General features: G+C 46.7%; 1 protein-coding gene and 1 pseudogene across 4 annotated transcripts in view; one reads left to right on the top strand and one right to left on the bottom strand.

The window, feature by feature from the left end:
* Positions 1 to 10,658, top strand: part of PLA1A (phospholipase A1 member A) — a 35,294-nt gene extending 24,636 nt beyond the window's left edge. For 2 of the 4 annotated variants that reach the window (XM_032298976.1, XM_032298975.1), the window contains 4 exons: positions 286 to 375; positions 6,284 to 6,392; positions 9,543 to 9,707; positions 10,239 to 10,658. In XM_032298976.1, the coding sequence (XP_032154867.1) occupies positions 286 to 375; positions 6,284 to 6,392; positions 9,543 to 9,707; positions 10,239 to 10,323 (449 nt within the window). In that variant the 3' untranslated portion in view covers positions 10,324 to 10,658. Of the gene's footprint in view, positions 1 to 285; positions 376 to 1,271; positions 1,355 to 6,283; positions 6,397 to 9,542; positions 9,708 to 10,238 lie in introns of all 4 variants that reach the window. The other 2 variants (XR_004275432.1, XR_004275431.1) reach the window with 2 other exon arrangements.
* LOC116565421 lies at positions 3,261 to 3,808 on the bottom strand (annotated as a pseudogene).
* Positions 10,659 to 13,194: the final 2,536 nt, after the last annotated feature.

Raw genomic sequence — 13,194 nt, 5'->3', positions numbered from 1 at the left:
CAGACGTGGGCCACCGTGCCCAGCCCTTCAGATTTCTTATAATTACCTGCGAATAATGAGTCAAATGATCTGAAAAATGTACTTCTCTTTATGTGTGTGTTTACTGCCCACTAGACTGAGTTGCTGGTATCCCAGAACTCACCCCAGAATACAGCACATAGTGAGTGTACAATGTAGATGTCTGTGGAATAAATGAGTGCGTGAATTAATAAATATGTGGCTGGGGGCTTGGGACCCTAAGATATCCTTCTCAGCACTCTGCTATCTTTGCTTCTTTATTTCCAGGACTGGTGAAACAAGGTGGTGTCAAGATAGAGCCGCTTCCCAAGGAAGTGAAAGTCTACCTCCTGACCACTTCTAGTGCTCCATACTGCAGTGAGTAGGGGGAAATGCATGAGCTTAGCTCTGCCAGGGTGCCGCCCAAGGAGTCCAGGGCTCCGGCTTGGGCTGTGCCCAGCCCAGTGTGGTAGGCTGGGTGGGAGTGAACAACAAGGGCAAAGGTATCACTGGAGGTGGGGCAACAGTCCCTGGTCTGAACCAAAACTTTCAGAGTGAGTCCAACCGGTTGCTCTTCAGATGAGGACTTGGGGGCTTCTTACTGTTATCTACTGATCCTATTTCCTCCTACCTCAAAATTTATCCTCCAGTGGGCCTTCTCTCTAGAGTGGCATTTAAGGTTGTCCTCTGGCCCCCTCCTTTCTGCACTCCCATCTCTCAATCCTTGGCGCCCACCCTATGTGGTTCTCACCCTGGCAGCCTCCAAGGTCCCTGGGGAATACTGAACCTTTCCCTCTGCTGTCCTTCCCCTTCACAGGTGCATTCCAGCTTCTCACTGTCGTTCCTAACCACATTTCTTTGAAGTGAAGATGCCGGTGATTGTAACAATGTTAAATGGGAATGAAAAATGTGTCTTAGAATCCATGAAATACATTACAAACTGAACCATCATCCTTCCCTAAGCTATGTGCATCTTAACGAGGGTGACTATACTTCCTGGTTTATGCCAGATGTCCTGGGGTCCTGTCTGCTTTATCATGGGTATAGGATGAAGTATGCTGGTTTAGATGATAAGTTATATGCCACCAATTTTAACTGATTTTCTAATCAGCTTGTGTCAGGTCAGTGGAGGGATCTTTGTGACAACATCTTCCTGGTACTAGAAGGCCTGGTACCTGGTACCATGTGTGATATGGAGCCCAGAGCTCAGACTCTGTGCTCACCCGGACCTGGATTCGAATCTCAGCCTCTCCACTTACCAGCTGTATGATCAGGAGCAAGTTATTTAACCTCTCTGAACTCTATATCCTCATGTAGAAATGGGAACCATAACAGTACCTACTTCAAAGAATCAACTGTGAGTATAAAATAAAATAGCACACAGCTGATCACTAGCACAGGGAGTGGAACCCAATCAGTAATAATTTCCTTCCCTTAGTCAATTAGAGAATTTGGGAGAAGAATAGTTAGGGTGTTTCTACCTTCATGCCAGAGAAAATTTATGGCTAGCTCTTAGGAACAAAGTGGGCTACAGAATCAACTGTGGGCTTTTCATATCCATATCAGCTCATTTGACAACCCAGCTGGGAGAGGCAGGTGCAAGGAAAGGGAAGCTCTGATAGACCAAGTGGCATGCCCAAGGCTCCACAGCTGGGTGAAAAGGTCAAAACTCAACTCCAGGTCTTCTGACTCCAAAATCTATACTCCTTCCTTGCCGCCACCATGGTTCCACCTTCTGAGAACCTGCTGTCTGCAGGCCATATTTCTCTGCTTTCCTTCTGTCAGCGCCACCCCTTCAAAGAGTCAGCATGCAGGAGGAGGTTTTGTCTGGTGGTTGAGTTAGTGCTGCCAAGACTAGACATCTTGACTTCGAATTCCAGCTGCTGGAATAGGTCCACTCCTGGTTAAGATCCCTCCCCATCGCCAAAGGAGCCTGGGAAAAATTTCTGAGACTAAAGTGATTGCAAAATGCCACCAGGTGCACCTACCCCTTAATAAAGAAAGGACAGTGTGTTAGGGAAACTGTAACCTGAACTGGGCAGGTTCACAGCAACCTGAACTGGCACCTCTGTGTCTGCGCAGCTAAGAATACACCTAGCAGGAACGTGTGGGGAATGCCTGGAGGTTAAAAGCAGGTTAAGGTCCCTGCCAAGAAGATTCACAGAGCCATACTTTTTCTGACTGTTTCATATTTGCTCTGAGCCCCACCTCTTCACCCTCCCAGAAGCATAGCCCTGTTTGTTCCAACACCACAGAGGGGCACAGAAACAGGCCTGGCTGCCTGCAGGCTCTGCCCTGAGCTGTCACTTCTAGAGATGGAAGCTGGCTCCTCCCTGCTCTCCCTGGACAGATATGGGTATGTTCAAGAACAGGTAGGGGCCAGCAGCTTTCCAGCCACTCTCAGGCCATCATGGCCCTGGGCTCCCATGCCTTGCACCCTGTGCCTGCTTTGACTTCAGCAATGCTGACCTGTGCCGAGCATGCACCAGCATGAGCAGAGGATCTTCTACCAAATAATATTTTTTTAAACATATTTTCCCTCATAGAATGGTTTTTCACACAGCGTATCTTCTCTCTATTACTTCACTCTATCCTTACCGTGTCCTGTGTGATAATGTTGGGGACTATTGCTTGCAGATGAGGGAACTGGGGCATGGAGAGGTTCAGTGTCTCAGGCAAGACAGCATGGCTTGTAAGCAGCAGGCTTGGGCCTTGGATCCAGGCCTCCTGACCAGCCACCCAGGACTCTGTGTTGTATGATATGAGACATGCTCCTGTGCAGATTTGATTTCACTACCAATTTCCACTCACCCAACATTAGGCCTGGCTCCCTTGGGGGCTCCAGGGTAACTTAGCAAGGGAAGAAGCAGGCCAGGCGCAGTGGCTCACGTCAGTGATCCCAGCACTTTGGGAGGCCAAGGTGGGAGGATCGCTTGATGACAGGAGTTTGAAACGAGCCTGGGTAACATAGTGAGACCCTGACTCTACAAAAGTTGTTTACAATTAGCCAGGCATGATGGTGCTCACCTGTAGTTCTCACTACTAGGGAGGCTGAGGTGAGAAAATTGGTTGAGCCTAGGAGTTCAAGGTACAGTGAGCTGATTATGCCATTGTATTCCTGCCTGGGCAACAGAGCAAGAACCTGTTTTTTTGTTTTGTTTTTTTCATTCATGAAATATTTATTAAAATAACACATTTAGGGAAAAAAATCAATACAATGTATACATCATTACTAAAAACTGTATACCATCATACAAAAAAGGATTTTATTTTGGGAAACTGTTTTCTAATTTATGGCAAGTTTTATTTTCAGAAATAAAACCACAAAACAACACAATCTAATTTAATCTTAAAGGCTGGCATGCTGAGCAAGGATCGTTCCTATTCTTTGTAGAAGCTCATTCTTTACACTGTCAGGTACCAGGGCTCTGCATTTTGGAGTGATTTCAGCCACCAAGTCATCAACAGTAACGTGTTCTAGTCTTTTTTCTTTAATTACCTATTTACAGTGTGACCTCAACTGACTCTTCCAACCACATTCAATTAATTTAGGTCTTGGCAACTCTTTCAGGCGTTCTCTTTCTCCAGTTTCTATCAACTTTTGGTTAATCGCTGCTCTCATCTGCACATCTTTGTTCATCTTGCTAACTACCATCACTGCGGGCAAGGGCCATCCCTTCCTAGCGACGAAATGACCCTTGCACGGACGACCGTTACCTACCACAGAATCTTAGAAAACTTTCTTAATGATACCTGCTAGCAAAGAAAGAAGTATTCATAATAAAATATATGGAACTCAGCCCTGATGATTAAATTCCAAAAGCTTATGTAAGTTAGCTTTTTTTTCCACATTACAAATATCATCCATTCCAGTTCAGCTCTTGCCCATCCCCATAACAATTGATATCCCATAGTAACAACTAAGAAGGAGAGACAGAGGGGTGTGGTGTCTGATGTCCTCCTCCGTGGAGGGGAAGCATTCAAGGCTCTTTTCTTCTCGTGGGTTCTTGGCATCTTGGCACCTTTTGGTGAGCCCTGTTACTAGCCCCAGGGAGCCCAGATGGGCCATAGCACTCCTCCAACTTAGTGTTCAGTTCACCTGCATCAAGTTTATGCTCCCCTCCCCAAAATTAGTCCATAAAATATGACAAATGAAGACATACAGGTAGAGAAGAGGCGAAGGTCTGCATCTCTAGCTATGTCCTCATCACCAAAGGAGCCTGGGAAAAATTTTCTGAGACTAAAGTGATTGCCAAATGCCACCAGGTGCACCTACCCCTTAATAAAGAAAGGACAGTGTGTTAGGGAAACTGTAAGCTTTCTTTTCTTAAAATTTTTTTTTGAGACAGTCTTACTCTATCGCCCAGGCGGGAGTGCAGTGGCGCCACCTCGGCTCACCGCAACCTCTGCCTCTTGGGTTCAAGCAATTATCCTGCCTCAGCCTCCTGAGTAGCTGGGATTACAGGCACCCGCTACCATGCCAGGCTAATTTTTTGTATTTTTAGTAGAGACAGGATTTTACCATGTTGGCCCGGCTGATCTTGAACTTCTAACCTCAGGTGATCTGCCCGCTTCAGATTCCCAAAGTGCTGGGATTATAGGTGTGAGCCACCGTGCCTGGCTTTTCTTAAATTTTTAATTGTTCTTTTTTTGAGACAGGGTCTCCCACTGTCACCCAGGCTGGAGTGTGGTGGCACAGTCATGGTATACTGCAGCAACAACCTCCTCAGCTCAGGTGATCCTCCCACTTCAGCCTCTCAAGTAGCTGGGACTATAGGCACACACCACATGCCCGGCTAATTTTTTGTTTTTGTTTTTTTGTAAAGACGGGGTCTTGCCACATTGTCCAGACTGGACTTGAACTCCTGGGCTCAAGCAATCTGCCCACCTCAACCTCCCAAAGTACTAGGATTTCAAGCATCTCTCACCATGCCTGGTCTGTAATCTTTCTTACCTTCTCTTGCCAGAGGGACAGCAGGTCCCAGGGTTATCACCGTGGTGTGGGCTGTACACCCAGTCTATGTTGGCGACATTCACTTTGAGAGCTCCAGCATCCACACTGCTCAAGGGAGAGTCCAGATGCCACATAGGCAAACAGAGACTGCAGGGAAGGGAGCAGTCTCCTACACACACAGCCTGCTTCCCTGACGCTGGGTGTGTGGGGAGCAGTGCCATTGCTATATCTTACGAGTTAATTCTTTTTTGTTTGTTTCTGAGGCAGAGTTTTACTCTTGTCGTCCAGGCTGGAGTGCAAGGGCACCATCTCAGTTCACTGCAACCTCTGCCTCCCAGGTTCAGGTGATTTCCTGCCTCAGCCTAAATAGCTGGGATTACAGGTGCCCGCCACCATGTCCGGCTAAATTTTATATTTTTAGTAGAGACGGGGTTTCACCATGTTGGCCAGGCTGGTCGCAAACTCCTGACCTCAGGTGATCCGCCCACATCCCTAAGTGTTAGAATTACAGGCATGAGTCCCAAAGTGCTGGGATCACTGTGCCCAGCCTTAGGACTTAATTCTTTAGTTTATGTCTTAGTCTCTTTGTGCCACTATGACACAGCACCTGAGACTGGGTAACTTACAAAACTCGGAAATCTATTTTCCCACAGTTCTGGAGGCTGGGAAGTCCCAGATGAAGGTGCTGGCATTCCATGTCTGTGAGGGTTGCACTCTCTGCTTCCAAGAAGGTGCTTTGCTGTTGCGTTCTCCAGAGGGGACAGACACTATGTTCACACACAGTTCACACACAGCAGAAAGTAAAAAAGGGCCTGCCTAGTTCCCTTGAGCCCTTCTATAAGGCACTATTTCGTTCATGATGGTAGAGCCTTCATGACTTAATACCTTCCGCCAAAGGCCCCGCATCTCAATACTGCTGCACAGAGCATTCAGTTTAAACATGAATCTGGAGAGGATACAAACATTCAAAGGATAGCTGCATATGACAGACGCTTTTTGGTTCAGATCATCCCACCATGAAAATGTCACCAAACAAGGGGAAGTGAAACATTAGAATTACTAAATAACAAAAACTAACGTTACTGAAGGCTTCCTAGGCACAGGCACTGTCCTGAGGACTTCATACCTATTAACCCATTTATTTCAGACCTCTAGTGTGTCTATTTTTATTGTCCCCAGTTTACACTTGGGAAAACTGAGGATCTGAGATTATAAATAATCTGCTACTGGGCACACGGCTACTAAGAGACGGAGCCAAGATTCCCAACCTCACTGCTGCTTTCTGTGCCTTCTGCCCTTGGGCCCAGTCTCTGTTGTGCTTTGGTTTCCTAGCACATCACAACCTGGTGGAGTTTCACATGAAGGAACTGAGAAACAAGGACACCAACATCGAGGTTACCTTCCTTAGCTGTAACGTCACTTCCTCGGTTATGATCACCATGTACGTAAGTGTCCCACCTGGCTGACCCCTCCCCTTAGGAGTCGGTTACCTTTACATTTGACACACATGGACATCCCAGGTCAGGTACTGTGTGATTGCTGATGCATGAGCCCAGCCGGCTGGGCTGGGGGTAGCACCTACTGTAGATCCAGCCACAGGCACATACTGGGAGCTGCTCAGCAGTAGGTCTAAGCATAGCAAATTCAGATGAGAGCAGGCAGGGCAGGCAGGCAGCAGGAATGGCATGTCCCAGCAGGTGGAGAGGACATAGGAATCAGGTCCCTGAGAGGAAACAGCACTCGGGAATCCAGGCAGTATAAGTATCAGGGATGTCAGTAGGCAGGAGGGCCTCAGTCACTAGCCCAGGGAGGGCTAGCCAAAGCCTGGAGAGCACCCAGTCCTGGGAAAGGGGAGCAGTGCTAGGTCAGTTACCAGAACAGAATCCGAGGCACAGGGTCAGTCAGAAAACGAGTGCGAGCTGAGGGCCAGACTAGTGGCCAGGAGGGCTTGATGCTGGGTGATTCCTGGAACTGGGGCTAATCATTCCCTTCCCAAAAAAAGAGTTGAGCTTAGGGACTGGTGGGACCACGCTTGAAGTAAGAGGGCAAAGAACCCCAACTGTAGGGAGCCACAGACTGCAGGGGATAGGAAGTCAGCAGCCATGGTGCATGCTTCTTTAAAAAGCAGCTGGTTACTTATTCACAAGCTAGCGGGAGGTACTGTCAGATAATGTCACTGTCTCAGTCAGGGTCCAGTCAGGAAAACAGAGATGGTCCAAGAGAAGGAATTTAGCAGAGCGTACTCATTACAGGTGTGTTGGATGAGCTGGAAAGCTGCAAGAGAGAGGAAGCAATGCAGCGATTACTCACAACAGGAGCAATGAGCCACTACCGCCCTAGGGCGAGAGGAACAGAGCAGGGATGATACTGGAAAAGCTGGGTCCACAGGGTAGGCTGCTTGGCAGGAGCTGAACCCATGGGAACTGCAGTCCTTCTGGAATCCCTGTCCAAAGCAGCTGCCCACCTGAGCTTGCTTCCACTGGATTAGACCTTGCTGGAACCTGCTGGTGGGGGAAACTGCAGGGGAATAGATCAATCCAGAGCAAACAGAGAAATGACCAGTGCACGGACATGTAAATGTGTGAACAATGCCCTAAGAGTGACAGCATAGACGATGGAGCCTGACAGAGGCTAAGGATATGATGAGCAGAGATTTCAAGGCTTTCCAGGAACTACCCAGGCCGGGTTTAGGGAGAATGTGACACCTCTGGTGTGTCTGGATCACAGATTTGGGGTTGTGGGAATGGTGTGAGGCTGGAGAGGCAAGTCGGGGCCAGACTCTGCCAGGCCTTGAAGGACTGGATTAGACCTCGAGAGTAGTTTGGAGGGCCACTGGGAGTTTTAAACAGGACAGTGATGAGATCAGATGTGAGTTTGGAGATATTTCTCAGGCTGGGATGTCGGACATAAACTCTGTTAGGGGGCACTACAAGTTTCTGCTGGAAGAGCGCACTTCTTCACTCTCAAACCCCTGGCCACTAGCTGGGGTTCCTCCCGACTCACCCAAGGTCACTCAGCTAGGTATAGCCATTGGGATTGCAACACAGGCCTGCAGGTGCCCGCGGGGCCTGGCAGATTTGTGAATGGTTATCAATTAGCAGAGTACCTTTCATTAGACCAGCTCAAGGTTGTGCTACTTCTAGAAAGGCGTTTTCATAATCTTCTAGCCCATTGGTAGGTCCGTCAACACTGGCAAGAGTCATGAAAATGACCCACAACCCTGGCTGCGTGTTAAAATCACCTGGAGAGCTTTAAAAAATAGACACCAGCTGGGCACAGTGGCTCATGCCTGTAATCCCAGCACTTTGGGAGGCTGAGATGAGCGGATTACCTGAGGTGAGAGTTCGAGACCAGCCTGATCAACATGGAGACTATTTTGTATTATTAGTCTCTACTAATAATACAAAAACTAGCTGAGCATAGTGGCAGACACCTGTAATCCCAGTTACTCAGGAGGCTGAGACACAAGAATCGCTTGAACCTGGGAGACGGAGGTTGCGGTGAGCTGAGACTGTGCCATTGCATTCCAGCCTAGGCAAGAAGAGAGAAACTCCGTCCAAAACAAAACAAAGCTAAACTAAACTGACTCCAACCACCCCCCCAACACACACACACAACCCCAGGGCTGTGCAGTGCCACCCTGCTGGGCGCCCTCCCTGATCCCCCACTCAACACCCTCAGGCTCTGCTGGCTGGACTGTGCCTTGCACCCAGCATGAAGACTTTCCTCACTGAAAATCTCGTGATTTTTTGCTTTTGTCTTGGGTACTTAGTACCGAGGGGGTACCACAGCCCTTTGGAAAGCACCCTGCTAGGCTGATCATTTCATGCTCCCCACTCATCTTTGTCTCATTCCAAGGTGGTGCCTGAATCTTTAAACAGATGGGGAATCTGAGAGGCAAAGCCAAGAGGGAGGATTAAGAGAGAACTGGATGCTGTTTTCACTCTGAGCCTCCTAGGCTGAAATCAGCATGAATCAAACCCTGTGGTTCAAGTTCATAGCAGCATGTAGGAAAGCTGGGACTTACACCTAGTTGCTATGTGACTCCATAGCCACCTTTCCAGGTTAGGTAACTCATCCAAAGCCATACAGCTGGAAAGACAAAACCTGGGTTCCACGCAGCTCTGTCTGTGCTTCATGATCTGTTTTCTTGTTGCTGCTGTTTCCACCCACACATTCAAACCTAGCCTAAAATAAAGTAGTTCTTACACAAAATTCTTTGAAAAGAAATGTCGTAAAAGAGGTTTCTATTTCTGGGTAATTGGATCTGAAAGTGAAGGTCTCCTCCAGCTGGGAATCCAAGAATGAGGAACAGTTTTTCCAGATATGAAAATCCAAGAGTGACTATTTTGCTGCAGTTGTCCACTTGTTCACTCTAAAAAATCAACAATTACTTTCTTGGTCATATTCAAAGTTGTAGGTGTGGGGCAGAGGGGCTGGTGAGGGTGACACAAAGGACTGTGGTAAGGGAACCAACCCCCTGGTGCTTGACAGCCAACAGTGCCACCAGCAGAGCCCCATCAGAGCTAAAATGGAAGTACAGGCAGTAAGTGCGGCAGTCATTTACTTTCCCTATCCCTTTTTCTTGCAGTCCTAAGCAGCAATGGCAGGGGAAAGGAATCATAGCCCATGCCACCCCACAGTGCCAGGTAAACCAAGTGAAATTCAAGTTGCAGTCTTCCAGTCGAGTTTGGAAACAAGACTGGACTACCATTGTTGGGAAGTTCTGCACCGCTCCTTTGCCTGTCCATGACAGGTAAGCCCCAGCATCCACCTCTGCCCCAGACACACACACACATCAAGGATCAATCCTGGCCATAGATGTGCTGCCTGTTGAGGTTCAATCCCGTGACGGTGATTATCATCTTAGAGGCAGAGATGATAGAGTTTTCCAGAACCCAGGGTTTTCCAGAACCTCCTGTGGGACCATCTTGGGTTGAGGAATCTCCACCGTATTTATTCCACATATTTGGTTTCTATGTAAGATTTTATTAGAACAAAGTTTTCTCATTGCATATTTTCTCCTCCATGTCCTCCACTCCAAACGTATCATGGGTCACATTCATGGGTGTGGATCCAGAATTCACATCCCCTTTCCCTTCCTCTAAAGGCATTTATGTCATCAGCCTTACCATTCCTGGGCACTTGGACCACTGGAACTGGCTTTTAATTGTAGGTGGTTGCAGATTTCTTTCACCAGACATCATGGGAACTCAAAAGCCACATAATGCCAAGCCTGTCTCCTGACCAACCAAGAACCTGCTCTCTTATTGCTCTTCTCTTACAGGGAAAAGACGTTCTGTTTACCTGAACCAGTGAACTTACGAGCAAGTGTGACTGTTTCTTGTAATCTGAAGATAGACTGTGTATAGTTTAACCTGGGCAAGATACATGTCCCTGCATTTTTTCTCTGAGGGAGCTCTGATGAGGGCTGTGTGCGTGCGGCCTATTGTAGACCATTACTACTAAGGAGAAAGGCAAAGCTCTTTCTTGTTTTCCCCATAATTAGCTATCCTGGAGGGGAGGAAGAACTCATTTGACAGAACTTGGTTTCCATTGCTCATCTTCTGTACATACCCATTTGAGCTTTCCTATGCATACTTAACTACAGTTTCTTCATCTCCTTGGGCATCTATACTTAGGATTCAATAGAAACATTTATAGAATAAAGAATTTTTTAAGAATAAAACTTCATGGAGTACCTGAATCATTTAATTGTTTTACTTGAATGGAATTCTGTTACCTATAAAAAGTTGCGATTTATACTCTGTGGGATTGGAAAAAACAATATTGCATCTTCTCTATTAAAATAGCAACTGAAAGAAGTATTTGGAAGAAGAGAGGGAATGAAGGGTGGGGAGGAAGACTGCACCATTTACCAACCCTGACCATTACCTCCTCTGGCTATCTGGAAGGTTTGAGAGATCAGAGAGATCTTGGGGAATACAGGTAGATTTCCTCTGGATTAATGTTTCCCTAACTTTGATCTTTGTAAATAAGCTTATATCAGCCACATCCCAGCAAAAAACAGATGGTGCGCTCAGTCTGGGTTATTTGAGAAGAATTTAACAAAAGGGCTATTTGCGATAGTATTTCGTGGGGAAACTACAGGGATAATGCAGTTCCCTGAAGCTAGTGGCAGTAGAAACTGTTACTACCCTCGCCCTGAAGAGGCCAGAGAAGGAGGGGAAGCACCAGGGGCTGCAGACCTGCCGTGGAGGGACACAGCCAGCAAGCAGCAACCCCGAAGGGAGGGAGCAGGAGCACAGATTCTCTGACTCCACTCTTCCTCCTCCCCCACTTTCCTGCTAGTGCTCTCCATTAAGGACCCCCAACAGAAGCCAGAGGGCAAATAACACATTGGCATGACATCAGCAGGCCCAGGGCATACAGCAGGGCAGAAAAGGGTGGAGAGAGGATGGAAAGTGGGTGGAGAACTAATAGAAATGGCACAAGCCTTCACCACCTTCACAAACCCCCCTGGTTTCTTTTATTTTTTAAACTCACTTTTTAAAAAACATAAATAAATGTGCTTTAGAAGGAAACTGCTGACTTGCAGATTCACTCTCCACAATAAAGACCAGGAGAATGATGTAAGCAACAGGCCAAATCAGCCAGGGCACCAGGAGACAGAGCTTCAGCCTTCGTCCAGGCCCTGGAAATGCAACCAAAAGGACAGGTGAGGCTCACAAAGATGCTTAACTCTCTGCATGATCGCAGTCATGTCTAAAGAATGCACATGTTCCCTACTAGGTAGGCTTGCAATTTTCTATTTTCCCTTAAACCAAAAACGCTTCTTTCCTTTACTCCTTCTCTTTATTCCACCAAGGTTCCTCTCTAGCTGTATTACCCAGCTCTTACCCTGAGCTATGTTACACTGCGCTTCCATTTGCCATCCTGGGAGACACTGCTTAGCAAATACTTCTTCCTTAGTTTTTCCTACTGCTCGTTGCTTTTTTTTCCAAATGTGTATTACATTTCTGTGATGAAAATCATATTGCGGGCCAGGCACGGTGGCTCATGCCTGTAATACCAGCCCTTCGGGAGGCCAAGGCACTTGAGGTCAGGAGTTGAAGACCAGTCTAGCCAACATGGTGAAACCCTGTCTCTATTAAAAATACACACACACACACACACACACAAAAACTTAGCTGGAAATTAGCCAGGTGTGGTGGCACACACCTGTAATCCCAGGTACTCAGGAGACTGAGGCAGGAGAATCACTTGAACCCAGGAGGCAGAGGTTGCAGTGAGCTGAGATCGTGCCACTGCACTTCAGCTTGGGAGACAGAGTGAAACTCAGTCTCAAAAAAAAAAAGAAAGAAAATTATACTTTGTGATGCTGATGCTAACTGGTGTTAAACTGACCCAATCTGTTTTTCAGTGGCCTCACACTTTCCATTCTGCTTTTGACCATAGCCCTGTGTTTTGTTGCTAACATTTTCTTATTTTTAAACACTGTTAGACTCTCTCACATGTTATTTTGCTCCCAGTCAGAAACTTTGGATTATTACCTTACATGGAAAAACCAGTTTCTCTATTCATAAATTAATCCTAGAAACAAATACAATGAGACCATTATAGTGTTTAACATTCCAACTGGATACTACGGTCTGATGCAGGCTCAAAGCTCTGGCCTGTTTTTTCCTGGTTTTTTTTTTTTTTTTTTCATATTCAGTAGGCAACATTTTTTCTTTATTAAAAAGGAAAAATTTACAAGTATGGGAGAGTTGTTAAAAATGTATCAACACTGAGTGGAGACTTTTTTAATATGTAATCAGTGGATGGAAAGAATATAAAACACGTGTAACTGTCTATGAGATGGAATGTTGTTTAATGCTGGGTCCATGTGGTACCTAAAATCATCCAGGTCCACACTTCGGGAAACGCGACTTTAAGTAGTGGGGGATGTCTTTGGGGTTAGGAAAAAGGGAGAGCTAACACAGAACTCTGCTCCATGGCAGAGCAAAAGCAGAGCTTGGGCCTCCCTTCCACACCCACTTTGCTCACTGTGCTGCAGTCTTTTCATGAACAGAGACTATTACAGAACTAATTCAGTTCAACAGGCAGATTCACCACCAAATGCAAGATACACTGCAGAAAGATACAGAGCCATGTGACCTTGGAATAGCCATGCAACAAAAACATCCAACATCGCACAGCTTTTTCCTATGTTCCAGGCACTGTTCTGAGTGTTCATATGTATTAACATATTTTAACCTCTCAGCGAGCCTATGAAATAC

Source organism: Sapajus apella, unplaced genomic scaffold (genome assembly GCF_009761245.1).
Source record: "Sapajus apella isolate SASKATOON/1434 unplaced genomic scaffold, GSC_monkey_1.0 scaffold40, whole genome shotgun sequence".
NCBI lineage: Eukaryota > Metazoa > Chordata > Mammalia > Primates > Cebidae > Sapajus > Sapajus apella.
The sequence above is the reverse complement of the archived record's forward strand: the minus strand, read 5'-3'. Positions and strand labels throughout refer to the sequence as shown.